The sequence below is a fragment of the Cupressus sempervirens genome, chromosome 2 (assembly GCF_028749045.1).
Source record: "Cupressus sempervirens isolate cs-2001-9-10 chromosome 2, ASM2874904v1, whole genome shotgun sequence".
Lineage (NCBI taxonomy): Eukaryota > Viridiplantae > Streptophyta > Pinopsida > Cupressales > Cupressaceae > Cupressus > Cupressus sempervirens.
In genome coordinates, this window is record NC_143119.1 from 341,255,591 (window position 1) to 341,283,349 (window position 27,759).

General features: G+C 34.2%; 1 protein-coding gene across 1 annotated transcript in view; it reads left to right on the plus strand.

Annotated features, from left to right (window-relative positions):
- Positions 1-1,545: 1,545 nt before the first annotated feature.
- Positions 1,546-27,759, plus strand: part of LOC149572520 (calcineurin B-like protein 3) — a 40,143-nt gene continuing 13,929 nt past the window's right edge. Inside the window, exons 1-7 of the mRNA XM_089813641.1 lie at positions 1,546-1,712; positions 1,820-1,892; positions 7,352-7,506; positions 9,745-9,827; positions 14,995-15,054; positions 17,476-17,584; positions 23,642-23,694. Coding sequence (XP_089669767.1) covers positions 7,383-7,506; positions 9,745-9,827; positions 14,995-15,054; positions 17,476-17,584; positions 23,642-23,694 — 429 coding nt within the window. The 5' untranslated portion in view covers positions 1,546-1,712; positions 1,820-1,892; positions 7,352-7,382. The remainder of the gene's footprint in view (positions 1,713-1,819; positions 1,893-7,351; positions 7,507-9,744; positions 9,828-14,994; positions 15,055-17,475; positions 17,585-23,641; positions 23,695-27,759) is intronic.

Sequence of the window (27,759 nt, forward strand, 5' to 3'; positions counted from 1 at the left end):
TGGAAACTTATGGCTCAAGATTAGTTTTTTGTGTTTAGTGAGGAACTAATGAAAAATGTTGAAGTGTCTTTTAAAATGGAAACATTTATAACATTTTTCTATATATACACAACTAAGCTAGTGTTGATATCAAGAATGCCTATGGCCCATGAAATATAATGTTATACGAACAGAAAGCTAAAAGAGAGAATGATATGTTATTATAAGGACAAGTAAAGGTAGAATAATAGAGAGAGTTGAAGAGAATTTGAAAAATATAAATAATTTTATTATTTTAAAATATATATAAATAACAATAAAAATTGTATTATATGAAAGAACTACTTATTTCTACCAATTCAATTATAAGTTGAAATATTTAATTTAAAAAATAATTGTTGATTACTTAAATCAAAGTACCAAAACATGTAGTAAGTTTGAGGGGTAGTATTAATGGTATAAAAAAAAATTGAGCAAAATTGTAAAATAGTAGAAAATGATAAATGTGTTTAAAATAAGAAATATATTTAACTCTGTATTTAATTAAAATATCTATATTTGAATAACATTTTACAAATTACAAAAATAAACATCAATGTATAACTAGTAATAAATATATTTAAAATAATAAATATAAAACATTGAAGTCTATATTTGAACTTGGTAAGGAAAATAGATAGGAATAATTAATATTGATTAGACATATTTGTGAGGTGGGAGATAAAAATGATTGTTTTTTAAAAGTTTATCCACTTGTCACAAATGTGGAAAAGATAAAGTTGCAATTAATGCAATCATTAATAGAGGTGTTAGGAAAATAATTTAAACATAATAATAATAATCCACTTGTCACACACGTGAAAAATATAAAGTTGCAATTAATACATTCATTACTATAAGTGTTAAAAAAAATATTTGTATTTTTGTTGAAAAAAATTGAATTTTTCATTGTCTTTTTCATCATGGGCCAATACAATTTTTAAAAAATTGTATTTTTCAATTCCAAAAAAATTGCAAATTAATATAACTTTTGCAAAAATTAGTATATCTTGAAATTTTTAGATTATGTAACTAATATGAAACCTCATGATTCCTTTAGTTTTCTCCAAAGACACAAACTAATAATAATAAGGAAGTCCCTTAATTTACCACCCAATGTACAAAGCCTCTCTAGGAGGTGGTCTGTTTTAAGGAGTTACAATCAGGCGATGGTCATTGTGTAGGAAAACGTCAAACGGAGTCTTGTTTCATCTCGAACAGGGTTGGGAATAGAGACGGCATATACCACACGTCGCTGCATGCTGGTCCACCCCATTTCCCCTGTACCGTACAAACATTATGGAAGGCCCCCCACACCTTTATCCACTCCCCTCCTCGCTCCCTATTTTATTTCTGACACCATGCAACTAACGGTCAATATTGCTCTCACAGTTGCCTCGACTTCGAAATAATTTAATAATAATTTTACGAGATCAGCACCGACGATGACCGGTAGGAAGCGGTCGCGCTGTACAAAACGAACAGGGGAATAATAATATTAATACCTAAAAAACAGACAAAAAGAGTCTCTTTTCGTCTCTCAGGGTTTGATCAGAGCAAAGGCATCTTTTGGTGGAATTGCTCTGCAACATTCCGTGACGAAAGAGTTATCTTTTAAGTTCATTTAGACCCCTGGATCGAGTCCCAATTCAAATCAATTTATTATAGAAGATCCGATCTTATGATCTTTTGAAGTAAGAGAAATTCTTCTTGTTCTATTCTATTCCGAAATTGTTGTTCTATGGATTAGAATTGGTGCTTCTTTTTTCTTTTCTGTAACCGCGTTAACACTTTGTTGCAGTCCCCGGAAGGCGGAGCCTCTATGTCGTGGTAGAAACAGCGTTCTTGAGGATGACTAGGTTTTCCTTGTATCGGTATGTATGTGAATTGCTCTATTTTTAGGGCTTATTTGTAAAATTTGTCTTATCACGCTATTTTTCGCGATAGGTTTGCTGGGGCGAGGTTTAATATTAACCGACTAGTTTCGCATGTCCGAGTTCATTATGCATTATGTTTGGTCCTTGGGACGTTAATTAAGCTTTTATCTTTACTGCATTGTTGACCCCACTTATACCTCTTTTGATGTTCGGGATATTTTAAAAGACTAGTCAGTGGAGTTGGTGATTTTTGCAAGTATTTGCTTGGCCACGAGTTAAAAAAATTTGTCTCAGAGATACCAGTTGGATGTCTAATTCCTTTCTTCTAGATAAGCCTTCGCCTACTGTCGTGTTGATGCGTTTTCTTTCACATTTAAGTGTACCGTGGTATTGGATTTTTCTATTTGAAATGATACAGCGATTATAAACTCCCAATTAGATGTGGTTGTTTTTAGCCAGCAGCCCATTATCTGTTTTCCCACACGTATATGTCATTTGGTAATCACGATTCACTGTAATTTCTGTAAAAAACAATTTCTTCCTTCCTTAATTTGCTAATGAATATTCAATATCTAAAGCATTGATAATGACATCTTATAAACACTTTTAGATTGGTCAGAACTGTAAGAATTGAGAATTTAATGCGGAAAGAGACTAGCCAGGATTGCTAAGATTTCTACATAAATGAACACATTGCAAGTCGTAGAGCCAATCTAAAAATTGTTGCCTCACTATGCATCCGTGATAATCAAACTCAATGAAAATATTAAATCATTGCCGTCTTTTTCCTCAGAAATTATAATTTGACAATTGACAAACCAGCTGCAGCTACCAAATCTGAAACTGTCTTATTGCACCTAAATATTATGACGTTGAAGGAAACAGATTCAATACGTGGAATGAATGTACACTCAAAGCATCTGAAGTCAAAGAATTTTTAAGATACCTAAGTTCTGAGGCTTTTCTTAACTTTGGCATCCTACGTTCTTTCTCAAGTATTATTTGGCATCCGGCGATTTGCAGTTCCTTTCAAAAATTTCATTTGTAATATGAGATATAATATAGACCATAAAACACATGAAAGAGTTTGCCTCGATGTTGTGTGACCTTTTGGAACATGATAACATTCTTTTTATTTCATTCTTTCTCTGTGTCCTAGCTCTATATGTGTGAGTGCAACTGCAGTTTTTGGACCTTTTTACTCATCAAATTGGAGATATGTTATTGACTTTTTTGAATTTTCCATTCAACCCAATGAAAACATTTTACCCGCTTCTTCATTATTGTTCATGTTGGAGCTCCCCGCTTGGAAACTAGAAATGGTAAAAGTTGTCTTTTTTGTTTTGAATTCTATTTCACTCATTTGGGGGGTCATTTTTGTAGTTGTAGAATTGAGAGTGCAGGTGCAGATTGATATCACACATTAGGGAACAATACATTGTGTTTGTAGACAATCTTTTCACAAATTCAAATTACTATTCTTAAATCTATTTACATTTTTTATTATTTTTAGTAGAGAGGCTTTTAGTCCCACAAAAGCTTATTGAAGCTTGACTGAGGATAAGTTTTCCCTACTCCCTCTTTTGTCGAGGATGGTTGGTATTCTTGACTTTCCACATAATATGCTGGAATACTAGCCTTGTTCAAGTCTTGTGGTTTGATAGTTGTCATTGTCCATTTGATGTGGGTGTGAAGGCCAAAAAGGTGCTTTTCTATACACATGCCCTCAACCTCTCAGTCTGCACCTTGTAAAATGGCTTGTCTCATGAAGTTTGGTTTGATCTTGCACATATGCACATTTTCCCAATTTAGATACAACCATTTTCCCAATTTAGATACAACCAGTAAATTGTTTGGCTAGTTTTATATTTGATAGGATAAAAATTTAATAATAACAATTCTTTAATTCTTTCCCATTTAGATGGAACTGGTTTCCTTTTTTCCAATAAAATTTTCATGAGCTTTCCTCTATACATGAGTATTTTGAGTAATTTTGAAATGAGCAATTTTTTTTTTTTTGTGCTTCACTAACTTTACACACATTGAAAGAAACTTCCATTTGTTAGATCCAAGCTCGTAGAACTTAGAATTTGATTGTGGTGCTAAAACTTCAGGATGATACATTTTGAAAAATACGTTGGTCATCATTGGATGCACTTAAAGGGCTCTATATTAAATGGCTCATAAGCGGCAACAATTGTTGAAGGTTTTGCGAATGGAGTATCAAGCTAAGTGGGTTTAAGTTTTGGGGAAACTTCATAGTTGAGTGTGCTTGAGAAAGTAGTACTTGTATGGTTATCACCTTTCAATGCCTCAATACATCTACCATTTTAGACTCATGTACACTCAATAAATGTTAAGTAGACCATTCATTCTCAAGTGAGATGTGTTCATATGAGCTGCTATTCATGAAATATGTGTAAGATAGTTTTACTAAAAGGCTATGCTGTTGAATCCTAATAAAACATGGTAATTTGATAATGCTATGAAAAATACCTCCTGTATGCCCTTTGATGAGCTCAAAGGGTTCTATAATTAATGGCTCACAAAACACAATACTTGTTGAAGGTTTTGCAAATGTTGTAGCAAGCCAATTTTGCTTGATCTTGTGGGAGCATAGCGCTGTAAAGGGTTACCTCCTAAGATATCTGAATTCTTTACCCTTGTATGCTTTTCCTAGATACAATGAGTGCTCATTAGGCCACTCATGCTCTGTGAGAGATGTGCTTATGTGAATTACCACTCATTGGATATGGGTCAATCAGTTTGATTCAAAAATTCTGTAGGTAAATAAGACATCATAATCTGATACACTGCTTAAAATACCTCTTGACTGTCATTTACTTCTCCATCAAAAGATTTTATTTCTACATTTGTTTCACTTTTAAACAATGTAGATTTAACTTGAATCTTTTTTCCATTTTCAAATAAGCTTTCTTGGTCTTCTTTGTTTTCACCATTGTCTCCTATAGCAAAGTTCTTGTTGAGTGCTTTCACTACTAATCCCATAGAAGAATTGTCATTGCTCATGCGCTCTTGTTGGCTTATATGTTCTTTTTGTTGTTGTTTCATCTAGTTCTTCTTTTTTCATGAAAATCTCCATGTTGCTCTCAAGGGCTATATCACTCTTTTATTTAGATTTTTCAGGTTATCAATTTTCACCACTTTGTTCCACCTTCAGATAGAGATATCCAGATTGTTTGCTAGTAGCTCATTCTCTTTTCTAGTTGTCATACAAAAATGCTGTCCAAAAGTCCTACTATGATCAAATCCACTTCAATACCAAAATGATTAGCAACTCTCCAATTATTTGTAATTTAAGAACCACAAATTTAACATTGTTCTACTTGCTTCAACAACTAAAAATGGTAAAGACAAAATTTTGTTTTAATGTAGTATAATAACATGCTGGAAGGAGAGGAGTTCAGACAATGATACCTAGAACTTCTATATAGGGTAATGTCAACAAGGGGTCAATCAGCTTTGATAGTGGCAAACAATGTTGTTATGAATGCAATGTGTCCCTTGCTCTGTTTGATTGCATACACAATTGTCATAGTCCTCAATCTTTATTACACCAATGAATCAATGGGCATACTTTATTTTGATCAATAGAGCATTGCTTTTTTGTCCTGCTTTGAAAATATTAATCACCTTTCTACTCATATATTACTGGTGTTTGTAACTTTGTGTTGGACTTAACCTTGCCCCTTAGAAGATGGAAGTAGTAAAGTTGCCCTTCCATTTGATTTTGATTTTAAAAAATTTGTCTGGATTGCTTTGTAGTAGTTCTATCTTTTGGCAAACCTTGTAACTGTCATAAAAAAAATCCTTTGACAAATCCCACAATTATTAAATAACTTTGATAATGAAATGTCCATAACTCTAATATTACAGTAGAATTCAAGAACCGCAAGTTTAACTCTACTATTCTACTTGCCCCCACAAATGAAATTTTTGAAGAGAGAATAATGTTGTTCTAAAATAAGGTAAAGAATAACATGCCTGAAAAAGAAGTCTCACAATGAACATAAGGGTTTTTACCCTAGAAACCCTCAACGAGGAAAGGAAACACATTTGTTAGTGGTAAATGGTCTTTTACCATCACAATATTAAAAGATTGCCAAGTACAAGGAGTAGCTGTTATGCACTGTGACCTTTGTTCCATTTAATTGCATGCACAATCGTTGAAGTCTTCAATTTTTATTACACCAACGAACCCTGTGGTCTTCTTTGTTTTGATCAACACAGCATTTTATTTGACCTCTCATGTGTAGACACATGCTTCCCAGCTCCTTTTATTATTGTTTTTCATCTTGGAACATTCCTTTTGAACCTAAGGAGGATCCCTTGCAAGATGGAAGTGGAAAAGTCCCTCTTTGTTTTGAATTCTGTTTAGGATATTTAGGGGTCATTTCTGTAGTTTTGGATTTGACCTAAATAATTTTGCAGGTTTTGTTTGACCTCACAGCATGGATTTGTCCAGCACAATTGGATTTGACCCCTGTGAATTCTATATTGTTTTTATTGACCATCTTTCATGAACTCAAAATCTTCACATATCTTTGCATCTATACGTTTTTCATGTCCCTTATGGGCCATACATATTTGTAAGATTCATCCTTTCCCATGTCTGAATGCAGAGTAAACTTGTAGATATAAAAGATCAAATTGATAAATCATCAAAATAAACAATTTTTTTCCATCAACGAATAAATGTGGAGAACAATTTGTGCACCTAGACCTTGGTGGAAGACAATGTCAAAACGGAAGTGGTGTACTACACGTATAAAGCATAAAGCAACGAGTGTGTAGAAAATGGGGAATATTTTTCCCCTAGCACTACCGTCTACTGATAATTTCTGCTCTTAGAAATGTGGAAAAGTAATGGATGATGACCAATTGAAAGTTGGCTTTCAGTATAAAATTAATTATCAATGTCACTGGCTGGACCATCTACAAAATCATAATATACAACGCATTAGCAAAATGTTGTGAATGACACATAAGTGTCATTTAATCAAGATATACACATACTTACAAAGGCATTGTGCATGTTACAGTTCAGTTCATTACATAAATGCGTACCAATATCTCGGCTATTGTGAATGGCTCAAGTATTAGAGACTTAACTTGATCATAATGTGTGGGAAATGCATTTATCTTCGATTTTGTGAGATTTTTGAATGGCATAAGAAACTGTTTAATCACCTTGTGTTGAAATCCTGAAATTGTGTGGGAAGAAATTGGTCTTTGTTAGCTTTTGGGTAATGAGAAGGTTAATGCATTTCTGGATTTAAATATCACACAGTTCTTTTTGGTTCTTTGCAAGAGGATTAGATTTAGCAAACAGCATGTCAATATAATATATGCACATGAAACATTTGCTCCTGTATGCACTAGTATTTTGATTTTAGGCTGAGCGTAAACTATTCTATTTTTATTTGATCTTGCAGGTATGGAGAGTGCTGACGAATTGAAAATATCATGTTGCAGTGCCTAGAGGGATTGAACCACTTACTAGATTGTCTTGTTCGATCTTTCGAAGTAAAGGTCTTCAAGCATGTGCAGGGCCTTAGAGATCCTGAGATCATAGCTAGTGGAACAGTTTGTAAGTATTTATATTGGTTAACATCATGTTGTGGGATGTCCTTCTGCTTAGATGCCATGACCAAGGTTTATCTCTGATGCCATATTCACACATGAATTCCACTTGCTCCCGCCTGTTGTGATACAACATACAGCCTGTTTGGATACATCATACCAATAATTGGATGTGTTAGTTTACCCAATTCAACTTTCAACATTTTTTATATTTGAAGCATTTAACATGTTTCCTGGGGAATTGAACTTGGGTCTTTATTATGGAAGCCTCAATGATTTATTTGTTGTGCCCATCTCATTTGACATCTCATGTTTTAAATTTCAGTTGCCTTTATTGTTGAAAAATATGTCTTTTTCACATGATAATTTAATTCAATGAATGCATACTTTTTTGTTTAGAGACAGGGCAAATATGTGAATGTACAGACAAGTGTCATTGTTATATATATATAACAAAACAAAGGCAGGTTACACTATTCATAATCTTCTTGGTCTTATCAAAACAGGTTGTAGATATAACAGTTTAACCACAAAGAGCTAAACAAAAGGCAGGTTACACTATTCATAATCTTCTATAGATATTATTATGAAAACAAAGGCAGGTTACACTATTCATAATCTTCTTGGTCTTTATCAAAACGGGTTGTAGATATAACAGTTTAACCATGAAGAGCTAAACGTAGAGGAATAGATGATGGATCAACCCAAAGACTGAACATTGCAAAAGACTAAATAAAATTCACGTTCCAACTCACTCTATCTATCCATTTCATAGGTGCCAGTTAGTGGATTGATCTCTGAAATGGAGTCATTAGATCTCACTATCCTCATGTCTCCTCAGCATCAGTTGTTCCTTCTCTAAGATTCTTGTCCTCTTAAAACATATGATAGGTATAATTTCTGTCATCCCTTTCTTGGATATTTCACGTAGCTTTTGACAAATTTGTCGTTCCCTTCTTAGAATAAGGCCAACATTTGCCATCTTCAACTTTGACTTTCACTATCTTGACTTGGCATGGGTCCATCAGCTCCCTGATTTTTTTCTTTGTAACCTCTAGTGTAAGGGTAACCTGCATGACAATAGAGACTAAGATGAGTTCTTTAGATGACACGTAACTTGCCTTTTTGTTCCTTGAATTCATTTTGTTCATTCCAGCAAAACCAAATAATTTCAGTTATTAGAGTCGACCAAAAAAGATTAAATGCTTTTATAATTCAACTCTTTAACAAAACCAAACTGTATTTCATGGAATGAAAATTTCCTTTCAATCACTAACAAATATTGTTTTCCAGAAAGTGGTTATGATGTAAAGTCTATGCTCTTTAAGAAATAATCTGTTCTGGCCTTAATGTTAAATTTGCATCAGATACTTGATTATAGAAAGTTGTTTTTTGCCCTGAAAAGTAAATGAATATTCCCATATATTTTAAGAGAGGGATCTGCTTTAATTGCCACACATTTTGAAGGCTGAGGTGAAATCTCACCCATGCTCACAAGTATTGACAGGGGTCAATCTTTATCAATGCATTGAATGGATTGCCTATGAGATCTGTTCACATGCTCTCTCTCTTATGTCCAGGCTTCTTCTCCAGAGCACACAGTTTGATACTAAAATAGTAATTTTTTTAATTTGTGAAATATATATGCTTATGCATCCATTACACGCTTTTTTGTCGCGTTCCATAAATTGCAAGAACATAGAAATTGCTTATGGATTGTTTTACAGGTTTACACATCTTGCACCCGTTTCTAAATAAGACAAATTACTTTTTATGGGTTTTTCTTTACACATGCTTTCTCCCATGTTTCCTTATTTATTGATTCATATTCTCTTATGCCTCAGACGTGTGCTCACATCTGTTGTTTTCTCTTATGTCTAGGCTTCTCCTCTGTTGCAGATAACTCGGTGCTTTAACCTAAATAAAATTATTTTGAAAATATGTATGCTAATATTCCCAGCATAAATTTTAGCGCGTAATAGGGGTCTCGTGTCATACTCGACTACCACTGCGCTTTGATTGATTGTAAAAAAGAAAATCTTTGGGAAAAAATTATGATGTTTATGTGCATCTATTAGCATTATGAATTGCTTCTATTAGATTTCAGAGGCAATGTTCAATTCCTCTCGGATCAAACATTGCACACATCTTCTTGGTAGAAACTAACTAGAGGTGGCTAAATTTTTCTTGAATATGATTTTTTTTTAAACATTTATAAATCATATTTTTTCCAAATTTGCTGCAGTTAGTGTGAGTGAAGTTGAAGCTTTGTACGAGCTCTTTAAGAAGATCAGCAGTGCTGTGATTGATGATGGTCTAATCAATAAGGTCAGTTATTTGCTCTGCATAATTCTTTTGTAAAATTATAATGCTTGCAGCATTGGGAACCAATTAGTTGTTTCAGGCTTCTGCAGTGAACATTATTTTCCAAGAGAATTTTTGGCATTCTGATTTGAAATCCTCTTTATGGAATTCATGTTATAATCACATGTTTGGGTAATTGGTATGTGATGTTCAATCGAGATAATGATAAAAGATTAATTATTTGTTAGCTATCTTTTGAGATTTATTTGCCAACTCAGAATGTGAATAAAAGCATAATGTTAGATGTCTGTGAATAGAATAAGAACAATAAATTCTTTTTGTGCTGACAAAAAGACCATTTTATTTTTTTCTTGTAGTCTCTTCTTCTTGCAGTCGCTATCATGGTGAACACGCATGTGCAGAAAAAGAAAAGTGGTGAAACAAAATTAGGTTAAAAATGGCACATTCAAAGATTATCTATTGTATTATGGGAGGAAGGTTTTAATTCTATATAGAGTGATTAGCTGTTAGATGTTACCAACATGCTGCTGCCAACATTTGTGCTTAGGGGCCCATCACTAACTTCTGCAAATTGGGAAATCCATCTTTGAAGAGTAAATTTCAAAACAGAACACCACATTTTAGAATAATGACAATGAAGTTTTAACAGTAGAAATCTATGATGTTGTAGTAGAAATTTATTGTTATCTAGGATTTTTTTTGGGTCGGTGATTAGTTTCGATCACGGGCCGCTTTCTAAGAATGCATGTTTTTAAAGTTTTTAACTTAAGTTGCTGGTTTGAGTACTGATTGAAGGTATGGGCTCGCCAGGTAATCAAGTTCTTTTTTGGTGTGGTGTGTGTGTCTATATATATATGTGTGTGTATGTATATATATGTATACAGTATATCTAAGTTACTGGATTGAGTTCGATTTGAAGTTTGAGTTCAAAGAACCGGTTCGCCAGTATGGCAAAATTTTGGAAAGGGTTTTGGGTTTGTTCGTACAAAATCTTGCAAAAATTATAAAAAATTATATATTTACATATATCTATGAAACCTAGAAGCATAAGTTAAAATTAGAATGTCACATAGTATCATAGAATCATATGATTTAAACAACAAAAACACCATAAACTTTAAACTTGTAATCATAGCATCATGAACCGTGAAGTTCACCATCAAATATTCAAAACATTAAAATTAAATCATGATTCATAACAGCAAGCTCAAGTATCATTGTTTCAAGTTCAACCAATCTTCCAACTCCTCCTTGCACAATCAGACTCTTGCTTAACCATCCATTTGCTCTTGCTGAAGACAAAATAACCTTCTTGCACACCACAAATGAGAGGTAGAATTTGAAACCAACATGTCTCTCACTTACACTTTTTTAGGTTTAAGGACGTGAATACATCATAAAATTTGCAAAAGAAAGGCCGTTTGTGGGGCCCAATTTGACCTTGGTTCAATCTGGGCAAGCCAAATTTGCCTGGGTTTGAACATCAAAGACACAAGTTCGAACTCGGGTTGCAATTTTCAAACCCTGACTGGACCACTGGGGGAACTGTACCCAGACCAGGTACCAGTTCACACCCAGGCGTGGTCCAGAGGGTGTTTAGGCAGTAACTAGGCAGCATATACATGAAATGTGTAATAATCTCAGGTATTTACTGTTTAGGATTTTGCTGGCAAAAAGGTTTAAAGCAGAAATTGTTGGAATAGATCTGCAGTCAGGTTGGAACTGTTACATCCAACCCCAAATTCCCTGGGTATGTGCTGCATTGTTTCCATACAATCCTGACCAATAAAATCCAAACCCTGCTCAACTCCACCTAGCCAAAGAACTCTGAACTTGTTGAAATTGTAGATAAAGTCAAGACAACATTTGTAATTATAGAACATAATATATAGTTGCAAAAAAAATAGAACAAAAATAAAAAACTAAAAAAAGCTTGCTTATGATAGAACTTTGATTGCATGAGATTGTAGATACATGGAAGCTTTCTGATATGCATATTACTATGTATGAGTGTGCTCATTGTACTTTTTGTAAAGATTTCTATCATTTTGATTATCTGATGAGATAAAACTACCAAACTCACCCACAACGGTATTATCTATATTTGGACATGAAAAGATTCTTTAGAACGTAGTCTTGTACTCATCAACAATCTTGGTGCCTCTATATGGTGCCACTCTCTTGGGCAAATATAATCTCTATGCTGTAAGGTTTGGAGATGGTGTAAAACATAGAGATGCAGGGGTTTGGTCATCTTATGCTAATTATGACCAATGATTCTTTAAGTCCTTTATAAAAAGTATTTTGTTGATTTATTTTTCCATGGTTGAAATTGTATATTTTTTGTTCAATTATTGAATCCATGCCATCATATACTTATCCCAAACATGATAGATCCACAAAAGCAAATTTGTATCATACTTGCGATGGGTTTGGTGAAACTTAAGATGTAAAGTATTAGATCACTGATCATCATCCAAGGTAAATGATATGACCTTTTATGATGATCAATTGCCTCTCACGCTTGCACAATTTGTCTCAAGACAATTGTGTGTGATACGTATCCAATCTTAATAATCTACTGTATGTGCAAAATAACCAATGAAAATAAAATAAAATAATGTTACATACATTTATAATCAAATATTATTGCAAACTTCAGGTAATTGATAAAAAATGTTTACATTTCATGAACTTATCCTCAATAGCTTCAACTTGGAGAAGGATTTGAAAATTGCTTATGATATATTATGGTTCTAGTCTCATTACCTTTGGTGTACATTTCTTATACCCAATCCATATCCGTGCTAGTCTTTGGCATCACCTAGATGAGGGAGTCGATAGTATACGATATCTAAAAATGTGTCTTTGTGTTGCTTCTAAGTTCTAACCAATAAACTTGTACACTTGTTGCCCTACAAGTTTTCTTTTAAGACTTGGACAATGTTTTCAGCACCCATCATCTCAATGGCCTACGAAGGATTTTGCCATGAATTTTGGATTCTTTAGTTTCGCCTCACAACCAACCACTTCTGTAATGAACTAGACTATCTCAATTGAACAACAATCCCAAATGACATTCAACTACTTTTTTTTTAACAACTCAACCATAAAATGAATTTGTTAGTAATAAAAATGGCTTAGCAATTAAAAATAATCAAAATTTAAAAGCTTGGTAATATATATATATATATATATATATATATATATATATAGATATATATATATAAGTAGATTGACCTTTGATTGATATATCTCCTTGGTGCAATCTTGTTGTTTTCTGTAGCACTTATTAAATACACTTTATGCCTTTGTAATCCTTTAACTAGGCTATGTTAACCGAGAGAAACAAACAAACAAGAATACAACACTATACAAGTTAAACAATTCAAAATGTAAACACAAAGCTACAAATATTATTAAAAGCTACAAAGTTTTGCTGCTTGCTTCAAGTGTGCAGCAGTTTGTCCACCGAGTTCAAACCCCTTTGACCAAGACATTATGTGGGCTTTCTCTATTGATCACAGCATGCATGTGAATGGTGTACACAGTTCATGCCATAAGCTGATCTAAGTCATTGGGATGTCGATTTGCCTAGGTACCCAAAAGATGCTAGAAAGCTTAAAAAATATTGAAAAAAACTCAAAATCTTTATTTACCTTTGATAAATCCTCTTGTTGCAATCTAGTTGTACACTTAATTCCTTCAGAATCATCCACCACCAGAAAAAAAAAAACCCCAGCAATCTTGAACAATGTATGTGAAGTTGGAGTGATAGAAGATTTTATAATATCTTGTCTTTGCCAAATGAGTGCTTTTGAGTTATTTAAGACAATTTAGGTTTCAAGAGTTCATTTTTACTTTTTAGGTTACTTTGCACAGTAAAATGTTTTTTACAACAAATATATTTGTTTTGTAATTCTTGATACCCCTAATTATGTCTGACATACTTGATTTAGGACTAGGGTGCCAGAACATATTGCAAATATTGGGTGTTGCTTGATGGCCTTTTTGGTTTTGTTAAAAGGCTCTACATGCTAGTGAGCACATATGTCATAACTCTATGCTAGCACTACTTCATGCTTGACTTGTCTTTAACCAATGCGAGTGGTTGTGAGTCTTGTGATTATTGCAAAATGATGTGGTACATTAAGTCCTGATTGATGCTGGTCCCTTCAAGTCTGCTTGGATTCACCCAAGACACATCGAGACAACTTGGGTGCCCTCAAGTATTTTGTACATTGTAGATATACTTGGTTGATGCAAGAGGATTTGGGTCACTAGAGCATACCACAAGTCTTGGTTGTTGCTCAGATGTTCTTCAGAGTATCATCTATGGGATCTTCATCCTAGTTAGGACATGTGTTCCAAGTCACAAGTCATAATTCGACGTTAGCACTGCTCCATGGCTTGACTCATGGTTGTGACAATTCTAAAGGTAATGTGAACCATTATGTCCTAATTGATATTTCATACTCCTCTCTCGTTGTGTCATGTATATGGTATCTGTTTGTTATTGTAAAAGAACCATTATATGGTAGTCTTTCTTCATTTTGGACTAGTTACTGGTTTGTAAGTATCTTGTAATAAATTTAGCATTGTGTGATATTATGCTGATTGGTATTTCATACTCCTCTCTCATTGTGTCATGTATATGGTACCTGTTTGTTATTGTAAAATAATCATTTTATGGTAGTCTGTCTTCATTTTGGACTAGTTACTGGTATAACTATCTTGTAATAAATTTATCATTGTGTGATATTATGCTGACCACATCTTTATCTGGTTACATGGTTCTTCAGACTGCCCATCAGTAATTAGGGTGTGAACATTTATGTCAGGCAATCTTTGCAGGTTTAACTAGGTATCTCACTTCTGTGTAAGGAAAAAAACAGTCTAAATGCAATCTTAAATATTGTTCTTTCGCAAATTAAATACATTAATTTCAACTTTCTGCATCTAATATGAAAATAAAATGGCATTCTATCATTTGATAGTTGTATAGTTAAATAGACGTGGATACATCCTGTGGGGATTGAGCAGTGAACTCTATATCAGATTTAGGAAATTACATCAAGGCCCGTATACATTCTTATTTATGTATGATGCAAGAGTGTTCAATTGTGGATGCTATTTTCTACTACTAATGCTATGTTCCAATTTTTTGCAGGAGGAGTTTCAGCTGGCATTGTTCAAGACGAACAAAAAGGAGAGCCTTTTTGCAGACAGGGTAAGCATGATTTTCCACTTGTAAAGAACAATAGCATTTGAATGTTTCATAATAGAGCTTTTGTGTTCTGGAGTAGACATCAAAGATTGCTTATGTCCATTGTAATGATCGCCCTTGTGTAATTTGTTCTGTTGATTTATCTCTCAATTGAGCAAATTAAATGGTTTAAACTCAAGAGCATGAAATGCATACTGAAGTCTAAGTTGAGTTCTATGTGTGAATGTGGAAGTAACCTTTATCCATTTCATTTTAATATTTTTTGTGCTTCTGGTTTTCATTGCTGATTTTTCGTAATTCACAAATGATTATTGTTAGACGACTTGTGCATACTGCTGTACTTTGAGAGTTTTATATGCAATGAAGGAAATATGCCATACAAATATATGTAGAACTGAATTTTCTATACAAGGAAATATTTCATACTAATATATGAAGTGAATTTTCTCTGCGAGGAAATATTTCATACAAATATGTGTAGAATTCAATTTTCTATCCATATGATGCCATAAATTGCATGCTTCTGTATTGTTTTTGAAGATACAATATATTATGGGAATTGCTTTCTGGCTTGGAGGGAAAAAATAAAAACCAACATTTTATGTTTATTCGAAAACATAGTTTTCAAAAGTGTGTGCCTGGGGTTGTATGCCTAATAAAATCAACATGATAAAATGGAAGAACACCCTCTTGTCCGGAGAAGAAATGATTCCAATTTAAAGAATATTCCAATCCACATCATATGTCCGGATAATGTTGTCAGGTTGTCTTTGATTCGCTCCACACCTATCCGTAATTTAGTGGGTCGTGAAGCTCTCCATATGCTTCATATACTAGGGACACTGTTGAATGTGGTTCTGGCCTCAAAAGCTTGCCAATGTCTAGTTGGAATATTCTTGAAATCAAAGAAGATTATGATGATTCTTGGTTATGCGCTGTGATGTGGCACACTTCTTTGCCATATATGTTTTTAAGTGCCTCTGAAGCCCTCACTTTGTCCTTAATTAATTTTGTTCTGGATTCCTATTTTCAAGCTCTTTATTCAATTGCCAGTTAGTTGAGAGGGCAATGTAAGCGAATAGTTTCATGTAAATAATTCGTAGGCAGAGTTGTTTAAGATTACAGTTGCTTTGATGTTCACGAGTTTTAGTTTTGTTATAGCAACTGTGAAACTATATTTTTGAGTTAAAGGGACAGTCCTATTTATTCAAGGAGGAATTTCATGTCTGAGTTGATCGTCTGTATTCTGTTTGTTATTAATTGGGACTAAAAAATAAAACTAATCATGTCTAAAAGTTTCAGCTTAATGGGCTAACTTTTATGGTAGAATGGGATCAACACAACATGGTGAACATATCGTTCTCCCTTTAACCTGTTTTCCTGATTTTGTTTCCTATGTTTCTCTATCATAGTTTGAAAGACTTTGCAATTATCTTGGGCTCTTTTTGGAACCATATTCAAGTCTTGGTGATAGGATTTAAACGTCTTTTAAACATTTATGATTAGTTAGTAAATTTTCCTGTATTTTATTATCTGGAATGCGATCTTGGGTTTGTGAATTCTTTTCTATTTCATTCTTGAGTTAGTTTTGATAGAGTATGTTTTGTTCCGAGTCCTTGTGATGAAAATGATTGCATGAACTTTGTTCTCTTTTAATGTCAGCTGTGATTTTTTGCATTGAGTTTCCTACCTGCTTTACTAACCACATTTTTGAAACCTAATAGGGATAACTATGTGATGACTAGTGATAAGTCTCAGGTTTTTAAAGATGAGATAGTACTTTCAAAAGGATACAGATTACAAAATTTCTCTTTTCTGTTTATCAAGAGAACAATTTGGAAAATTAGGTAGTATTCTTCATTTGTTCTGATCTACATTAACAGATTGTGTGCATTAAATGTTCAATGTTTGCATTGTTTCTGTTAACATCTCTTTCATCTCCTTAATTATTCGTTAGAAACATATTATGTACTTCTTTAGCCTGATATATATGTTCCATTTAATTTTGATTAATTTGTAAAATTTGAGAAATGTCAAAGCTTATCAATATTGCCTGTGTTATGAAGTATCTATTTCATTCCTTTTTAAAAGGTCTTTTAAAGCAAAATTTAAAGCTTGTGTAGGTTGTTCTTGGAAGTCCTTCAGGGAAACATTATTTTTGTATACTCTATTAACTATTTGAGCTTTTCTTTTTAAACATGTAATACTCTAAAAAATTATTTATTGTCTGCAACACCTTTGCTAACCTTTGTTGCATGTTATCAATTCATATTAGTTCAAGGTTATAATAAATCATGATGTATATATTATCCTCAATTCTGCAGATATTGGTCACAGTTCTGTAGATTGAGATGGTATTTGCATATTCATGTTGATACTGTTAACATGTAAATATTACTGATGTTTGCCAATTTGTTTTTGAAGGTCTTTGACTTGTTCGATACAAAGCGCAATGGCATATTAGGGTTTGAGGAGTTTGCACATGCTCTGTCAGTGTTTCATCCAAATGCTCCTATAGATGACAAAATAGATTGTGAGTAAAACATGCTTGAATGCTAGACTATTATTGTAGTGAGTTATCAGCAAATTATTATTTCATTTTTTAATGTGGTGGACATTCAGGCAAATTATTGTCATTCTCATGGGTTGCGACTGTAACATTCTGCTGTCCTTGTTGCAAATTCAGTTATATGCATTTGGTACGAAGGTTAAAAATGAGCAATAGCTATGCTGAAGGAGTTAACTTTTAGTCCTATATATATGATAGAGGCAGTATACATTTCATTTTACCTTTTTCTATTGCATAATCTTTTGGGACACCAAAGTTCTGTTTTTTTCTAAATGAAGGTTGTCTAGCTATTATTTATTATATATTTGAACTTTGATGTGCTTTTTTATCATTTCATTTTTTCTTTTTCTTACTTTTGTGTGTTAATCCTCAGCTTTGAGATTGAGGAATAACATAGGCGCTAATAAATTAATCATCATATCACTCACCTTCCTCTGTATGTCCATAATTATCTCCTCCTTAAAGTAATGTGTAATATTGTAATAATCAATTAGCTTTTAGGATTGACATTAAAAATCTTCTTAAATAATGTCATGTTGATGTTAGGTCATTTCTTTTTTCTTCACTAGTATTCAACTTTATTCACTTAGTTGTCAGTCTTATTCTCTGTGGATAAGGTGTTTGTAATCTTATGTAACGATACCTTGGCTCCTTATTTTAGAACGGATTTTTTGCAATCTTTCTATGTTCTTTCTTTGTAATACAGCATCAGAGCCCATGTTGAAATTAAGGATTGGTGGGAAGATCTAGGCATTGCTATCAGCAATGATGATTCAAGGAACACTTTGTAACAACTGAAAGAGCCAAAAGGCAATGTGTGGATCTGTATGGTATTGCATGTAGGTTTGGGAAATTGTGAATTTTTATAAAAATGAAAATTGCAATCTTCTTTTTTCATTGTGCAGGGGTTTTCTGTTCAAATAACCCATTTCAAAATCTATAATACTGTGACCTCTTTTGCTGAATCCTTTTTGTCTACAAAATGGTGACCTGCTCAAAATTGCTTCTACTTTTATTTGCAAAACCACAACCTGGTCTTTAAAATCTCACAGGTCTATATTTTGAAAAGAAAATGAATTATTTTTTGAAAAATTGATGGTGTTTTTGGAACAATTTTTGAGATAAATTGTAGGTGTTTTCATTGCTAGAAGATTATTCCGATAGGTTTTTAGTGGTTGGAAGTTTTGTTTGGTGATATTTGAAAACTAAATTTGTGGCCCTCGTGGGGTTTCTTCTAAACAAATTGAAATAAATAATCATGTTGTTTGAGGGCTTTTGTATCTGCAAAATGCCCTTAAAGTGTGCTGGTACAAACATGATTATTTTCTTATTCTTGTTCAAACAAAATCATTGGTGGTGGCTAGGGTTTACTTTTTTAATCTAGCAGCTGAGGATTTAGATTTTTCTATATGATTGACATAATGAAAAATTGTGGGTGCTTGCTCATTGACTATGGTTGAAGATTATTTTGATAGGTTTTGAGTGGTTGGAAGTTTTGTTTGGTGATTTTTGAAAACTAAATTTGTGGCTCTCGTGGGGTTTCTTCTAAACAAATAAATAATCATGTTGTTTGAGGGCTTTTGTATCTGCAAAATGCCCTTAAAGTGTGCTAGTACAAACATGATTTTTTTCTTATTCTTGTTTTAACAAAATCATTGGTGGTGGCTAGGGTATACTTTTTTAATCTAGCAGCTGGGTTTTTAGAATTTTCTTTATGATTGACATAATGAAAAATTGTGGGTGCTTGCTAATTGACTTTGGTTTGCTCAATTCCAAGCATTTTCTATTATTTATTAGCGATCTGTTTTTCAGTATTTGCAAACTAGGGTTTTATGGAATTTATTGGGTTACTATAGCAACTTGAAGGTTTATTTTTAGTGATTACAATTTGAAGGAGGGATAATGGTCTCTTTACCCAACATCAGGGTGGAAGGCAACCAATGTTTATTTAGACAGAATCAGAGCACTTGTAAGCAGTGAATGCATGTACCTCAAAAAGATCATTAATTTATGATAGACATTTTGCTTCTTGAAGTTCAAATAAGTATGACTTCAACTGAAATTTGGAAGCATATGCAAGAACTTCGTGATACTTTGGATGAGGGCAGAGCCTTAATTTTGAGAATATGGTCAATTGGGTCACTATGGATGACAAAGTATCCTTGCAGGAGCATTTACTCAAAATTAAGGATATTAAAGATCAGTTGCAAATCCATTTGTTGGAAGATGGGAGAATGATAAATGGTGTAACTATGTTGAAAAGCTCGCCACATGCTTATGAGCATTGAGATTCTGAATATCACTACTATGGATGGCGACTTGAAATTTGTCAAAGGCACAAGCAAATGGTCACACAAGAAAAAGGACAAGGTCACAATGAGGATGCAACTAAGAATTTGAAAAATGTCACATCACTATTGTGGTAAGTTGGGTCATATGAAGAAGCATTGCAAAAACGGTTGGTTAACCAAAATCCAACTGTAGATCAATTAGTAATCTACACGGTACATCAATCTAGGAGCATCACGTGACTTGACCTTCATGCGAGATTCATTCATTGAGTACATTGTTTGCTGTGATTTAGTGGTCTTTAGTGGTGTTGAGAAGTACACCATTGTGCATAGAGGGATTTTGCAAGTAACCTTTTGGAGTGGAAAATGTACTTTTTCTCAATGTGTGCTATGTATCAACAATGGAGCTTAATTTACTAATTTGCAAGTCAAATTATGTGACATAGTTCTAATCTAGATGTGTCAGTTGAGGAAACATAAATACAATATCATTGACAAGGAGACCAAGATGACACTTTCTTTTGGTAGAGAAGATCCAAGAGTGCATTTGTCATTACTAGACTTTGACATCATATTTATGGATACCTCAATTTGTCCTACTTGTCTTAGTTGGCTTAAGAGAAGTTAGGCAAAATCCTTTGCATCGATGAATCGATAGAAGGTTTGCGAGGGGCTTGCTAGACAAGGAAGCAAATAAAGCTAAGGCTTGCTAGACAAAGAAGCAAATATAGCTAAGAGATTCCTACAACTCGTTCATTAAGATGCTTGTTAACCATGGCATAAGTCATTTAGTGCAACTATTTTCTTTTGGTAGAGAAGATCCAAGAGTGCATATGACATTAGTGGACTTTGACATCATATGTATGGATACCTCAATTTGTCCTACCTCTCTTAGTTGGCTTGACAGAAGTTAGGCAAAATTCTTTGCATTGATGAATAGATACAAGGTTTGCGGGGTCATGCTAGATAAGGAAGCAAATAGAGCTAAGGTGTGCTAGACAAATAAGCAAATATAGCTTAGAGATTCCTACAACTAGTTCATTACGATGTTTGTTAAACATGGCACCACAAGTTTTTAAGATCGTTGCAAATGTAATAGCACTACCATAGTGGTATGTGTTTTCCAATTGCAACCTCTCCTTATATTTATAAGAGAGTGAGAGAATAAACATGTCCCTTCATGGGACATGTCTGTTCATTATCATAATAATATCTTGATGTAATTATTCCGATTAAAGCTACAAAACATCAACACTCCCTCCTACCTATGGAGAATAAACCCATGACCATATATTACCCATGACCATATATTACCTCAATGTAATATAAGAATATCTTTGATCTGTTGATATTCAACATTTTCATATCACATTTGATATCATGAGTATTGGTCTTGGAGAATATCAATATATGACATTTCACTAGTTACTCAAAGTTTTTGATATCACATTTGATATCATGAGAATTGGTCTCCCGAAATATCAACACATGATATTAACCAAGTGCTCATGAGTATTGGTCTCTGAGAATACATGATATTCACCAATTACTCAAAAATGTTTGATATCACCTTTGATATCATGAGTATATTCTCAGAATATCAATGATATTCACCAAATACTCTTTGAGTAATGGCCTTCCAAAATGTTGAGATGCAAGATATTCACCAAGTGCTATGAGTATATTCTCAGAATATCAATGATATTCACCAAATACTCTTTGAGTAATGGCCTTCCAGAATGTTGAGATGCAAGATATTCACCAAGTGCTATTAGTATTGGCCTTTCAGAACATTTAGTTGCATGGTATTCACCATGTACTCTATGTAATGGCCCTCTAGAACATCAATTTGCATAACATTCACCATGTACTCGAGAAATGTTTATAAGGTATTTGCACACACATTCTCATAATGCATACCATATAAACATCCACCATGCAAACTATAAGCTATCATGATCTGCATAGGCATCGTAAGGTATCCATTGTAATAGAAAATCAAGTTATTATAAGATTGTCGCCTTTCAATAAATTCTGCAAATACAAGTGATGATCATTTGGAAGTCGTCGCTTCCAAATGATGTACACTTCGGGGAGGCCCACTAAATCATGCAGTCACACGCATGATACCAAATGTTTACATGAAGTCAAAATTCCCTCTGATTTTGCTATGATGAAGATCTTCAAAGATCCATTTAAAACATATCCTCTATCCTCTCCTTCAGACAGATGTGTCAGACTCTCTCTGAACATCAATATTCTGAGCTCACCTTCATTGTTCTTTGCTTGGTGTATGTTAGAAGCTTCTATCACTGCCCTTTTTTCTCTCCATTTCCCCAGCTCTGGCACACCTAGTGATCTCTTTACAATGTCCATCAAAATTCTAAGTTAAGTTTGCATGGGAACTGGAGCTTTCCATGTGATTAAGTGCCTTTTCTCCTTATCTTTTCACTCACCATCAACTATAGGACATTGTTTACGGAATTATCTTTGTGGTCTTTGGTCACATTACAGTCTTGTCATCTGTTTTGTTTTTTGAGATTTGCAGCTCTAGAGTGGTATAGGATTATGGATTTTTAGAGTACTTTGGACATGAGAGGAAGCATCTTCTTTGAATATTTCAGAAATTCTACAAGCTTGATGCTTTGCTTTAATGGCTTGTGACAGGCTTTTACAGAATGGTCTCAGACATAGTGGCCATGAGATTTATAATCAGAGTGTAGTTGTTATCCTATGTAGTTCAGGAATGCTGCTTTTTTGATCTAATAAATAATTATCATTTATCATTGTTATTTGGTTTTCATAATTTATTCCATTGAATAAGTATTGGGCTGTTGTGGTGTTTAGACTGTAAATTTGACAGTATGAAAGTTTATTGATAAACTGAACTGTTGTCTACAGAAACGTGCTTTTCTTATTGTGTATATTTTGCTTGTAAATGATTATGGCTGATTATGGCTTATGCCTTAGCAATGACTTCAGTCATAAACTGTTTCTGTTCTGTGCGGCCGGGCAGAGGTTACACAAGGCAGCAGCCCTCCACTTCCAGCAGTTCTCAGAGAAGGTCCAGGGCCTCTCCTCATCCTTGGCCATACCCTTTGGTCCTGGACTTCTTCTCAGATATGGGCAGAGATTAGCTTGTCGCTAGCTTCTGCTTATGTGCTTCTCTCTGGGATTTGCTTGGTTTTGCTCTTTCCCCGGGCACCATATGGTGTTCCCGCTGTTTGGTGGTCCTTTGTTGTTTGGCTGCAGTCCCTTGGATGCTCTTTGTGGTCTCTTGTTGGACATTAATAATTTTATCTTATCTTATCTGGGCCTTCACTCTGTTTTTGGACCTGGATGGATTCAATTGATGGCTTCCAAAATTTAGTGCATTTTCTGTGTGTGATGTCATTTTAGTTTTCGGGTAAGGTCAGAACTGGACTATTTCATCGGTGAAGTAAGGAAATGTTAATGAAATCATTGTTTCCTGTAATTAATAATGTTAAAAGAAGTATGTGGAGCACTTGTAATTCAATCATTAAAGGCTGTTTTTCTTATTTATGGGGAAAGTTTTAATGGAATAATGCCTTTTAAGTCAAGTAAAGTTCTCGAGCAAGGTAAAGAAAATTTAGTAAATGCAAAAGTTTTCCCAGATGATTTGTCCTAAGCCCGGAACATTTGGTTAATGCAAATAGACATGGATACCATATTCTTAGATTAACATATCAAGTTTTTTGTTTTTCTGCAGTTTCCTTCCAGCTCTATGACCTCAAGCAGAAAGGCTTTATTGGCAGGCAAGAGGTTAGATTCTGTTCTGTTAAAATTTGAAATAACAAGAAGTTTTCTAAGAGTTATATAAATGAATTTCAAATAACTTTAATAGGTGTATGATGTAAAGATGAAAAGCTCTGCACATCTAATGCCTGGTTGTGACTTTCTTAATGCACATATATTCTGTAAGCTAAAAGGGTCTTTAGAAAGTATATTTGAATTTGAAGCTAAAATGAGTTGCGAGTGGTTAACAGTCATAAGAGCAAATCCTAATTCAGGGTAATGAGTTTTTGACATTAGATTTTCCTATTTTATATTTGAAAAAAAAGTAATAAATCTAGTGCTTGTTTCTAACGTTCACCATAGTTTATAGGAAACAAATCCCAGCATTCAGCTGGCAAGGTTTTTCTCTTTCCCTTTAAGGTGAATGTGTTGGCTAATGTAAGCAACTTATGCCTAGCAATCAGACATAGAATATACAATATTATCAGAAAATAATCCCTTTACAGTCTTATGGAGCTTGAGCTTTATAGAAAGGTACCCCATAATCTTCAATTATTCTTATTGTATTAATTGAATAAAGTACATGCAGTCTTCAATGTTTTTTGTTTTAAATTGAATATGGTGGACATATGCATTAAAATGTTATCATATTCTGAACAAATTTTGCATTCTTTATTTGGATCTGCATCTGGAATACCAGAATTTATTCATTGAATTGAAAAAAAGAAAAAACAACTATCATTCCGAGCTTATCCAATCAATATTTACATGAAACAAGCAGGAATGAACACTTTGTTTACCTTACTTCTTAAACTTCCAGACTAAGTAGTTCTTAAACTTCCAGACTAAGTAGTAAAGATACTCATTGCCAGGATTACTTACATAGACTGTGCATATAACGTTGTCGTAGGATTACTCTCTATCAGTATTATGTTGAAGAGAAAGTTAAAATAACAGATATCATATTTCATGGTCTGTTTAGCTTAAAGTTAGAGTGCTTCTGGTAAAACCTGTTAATGACTCTAACTTTGTCGTAGGATTACTCTCTATCAGTATTACGTTGAAGAGAGAGTTAAAATAACAGATATGGTATTTCTATGGTCTGTTTAGCTTAAAGTTAGAATGCTTCTGGTAGAACCTGTGTAAAGACTCTATTTGTATCAACATATCAGACCATATTCCATGATCCATCATCAGGATGAGGAAGAAAGTGATATAATTGCAGACTTATGGTAATGAATAGACGAGGTCATTGTTAAGTGAATATGGAATGAGAAACGAGTTAAAAGGAGAGGATTAAATTCCAAGGCCAGCAAACATACACCCCAAAATTGTTGAAACTAGGGCCCAAAAACTAAAGATGACAAACAGTAATAAAGAAAACATTAGAGAGAAAATCAACACCAGAAGATATCTTGGGAAAACCCTTCTAGAATGAAGGGAAAAACCCAGCCACGCAACAGAAGATCATTTTATTGATAATAAAAGTTCAAGTGTACAATATCTTTTGCTTGATGCGAATATATAACAATAGGAGACACTCTTTGTTGATGCGAGTTTTGTATCACTTACATAACATATTAGTAATTGGATATCCGATACGGAGTATCAAACATACAATTCCTCTCTTGAAAAATTATTGCTCATGGGATATGAGAATAACTCCAATGTTCCTTACACTATTGGATACTCGCTCAGTTTTATCGATATGATTTGCTGGTAATCACGTAGGCGGCCTTACGCTATTCATTCAAGGATGACTTCGATTGTGGTGGATTGATGGTGATGGTGATGGGTTTGTGAAAGCTAAATGATGTTGATGGAAAGTGATGGTGGTGGAGGGTGAATGGTTCTTTCGACTGGTGTTTTTCTAACTTTCTTCTTCTGAAGTCTAAGTCCTAAATTACTTGCTATCCTACTCTTACTCCTACTCCTATGGATGGAAGACTAACAAATGGATTGGGATCGAACCTAATGAAAGCTGACCAGTGGCCTCACTTCCACAGGTGCAATGATTCAAAGGAATAATAAACTAGTTTGCCACGCAAGGCTTCCCACCAAGCCGCTAGGATGCTAGTGGTCTAGTAGTGATCCCTATCAAACACCTACTAATGCTACCATGCAACTATCCATCTACTTTATTCTCACTTAAACAACTTGAAATGAAATTTGCTTCAACGACTTGAAAAGAAATCTAACTATGTGGAAGTAGAAAACATGCAATAACACCCAATGTTCTTAATCACCATGCAAGTCACAACAATGAAAAAGAGAGCTATTTTGGTGTTATCTTCGCAACAATTTCTCCAACACTTTACAAATGAGAGCAAATGGCCTTATATAGGGGCCAAAAATACAATGGACGATGGAGATCAAAACAAAATCAATGATCCAGATTGGATCCTCAAAACCCTAATTAGGGTTGCCACCCCATCGGCCAATGAGAAGCTACCACCTCATCAATGGACCAATGAAAAAAGTGCAAAAAGTGGCAACCAATGAGAAGGCACCAAAATGGTGGCCAATCAGAAATAGACACTTGTCCTATTCTAGAAGAAAGAGAAATTGCCACTTGGGCTTACATCAAATGATCTTCTAATATAAATCTTCCCTTTTTTTAGCTAAGGCAATGAACTTAGCTAGCCTTTCGTTAACTTCTTCCATAGGAGGACAAGGTGTGTGCTTTGCCCTGAGTTCCACTGACTTCATCACGTTGCTTGCTACTTGTAGCATCTTTTCATGATCCTTCTCATATTCTTTCGCAAATCCAATAAGAGCACTGAGAGAGGAAAGGGTGCTTAGATGCTTCTTCCTGATGGCAACCTTTTCTAGCTCATCCAATCTCGATCCAAGTCTTATTTCATTGATATCCTCTTCTCTGATGTCTTCAAAATCAAGGGCTGCTTCGTTGTCCCTCATCATGGTCGTAATTGAAGTGTCGATGCCTGGGCTGTGATGTGCAACTGCCTTTTGTATATCCTTTTATTGTACCGCCATTGGTATCGGTTATTCACCTCATTGTCAAGAAGGAGGGTGTTTTGGGCATCATATCCTCTTTGTCTTTTTTAGTGTTTGTTCCCTTAGGATTCTTGCTTGTACCAGCATCCTCCATTTCGTCGCCCTATTACGGGATGGTAAAGTGGTGGACAATTAGACTAGTAGAACCAAGGGAGGCAATCCTTAGACTAGAACGAAAGAGAGAAATCCGCTTAAGGACCCCTTTTAACTCTAAATGATTTGAAATTACCTTTAGCAATAGCCAAGGGGGATTGTCCTTCCTTTACTGTCCTTCATCCGTATCATGTCCACTGCATCGATATTGGTGTCGAGTATTCGCTTCATTTTCGAGAAGAAAGGTGTTTTGGGCATCATATCCTCTTTGTCTTTCTTAGTGTTTGTCTGCTTGGGATTCTTACTTGCACTAACCTCCTCCATACTTGTCGCCCTATTACGGGATGGAAGAGTGGTGGACCAGAAGGCAAGCAGAACCAAGGGAAGCAATCCTTAGTCTAGAACGAAAGAAGGATGTCAGCTTAAGGACCCCTTTCAACTCTAAATGATTAAAATTCACCTTAACCAATAATCGTACAACTTCTTTTCAGAATTAGGACTAGACCTCAAGAACTTCAAATCCATTTGCAAATCAGAAATTTATCTTGTAATTCACCTCCAAATAAAATTACCCAACCTAGGGCAAAAATCGCAGCTTCTTGCAAAAATCAGAATTTTATCTCCCACAAAATTCGGCTCCCACAAATTCAGCCCCCACAAATTTCGACCGTCCACAAAATTCGCCTTCCACAAATTTCGCTAAGCAAGAAGAGTGCAGATCTGCTCTTGCAAAATCGCCAACACCCTGAGAAGGAGAAGTGAGAAGTGAGGAGGAAATGGGAGAGAGGCCTCCTCTTATACCCAACTTTCTTACTCCTCCCAAGCTAGCCAACTTGGACCCTGGGAGAAAAAAAAAAAAAATTAATGCAAAATTATGACCCACAATTAAATACTTAGCTAAATATTAATTTTGCCAAAATTAAAATTGCTTTTTTAAATTGCCAATTAGTTTCAATTTGCAAAAAGAAATTAAACAATGTC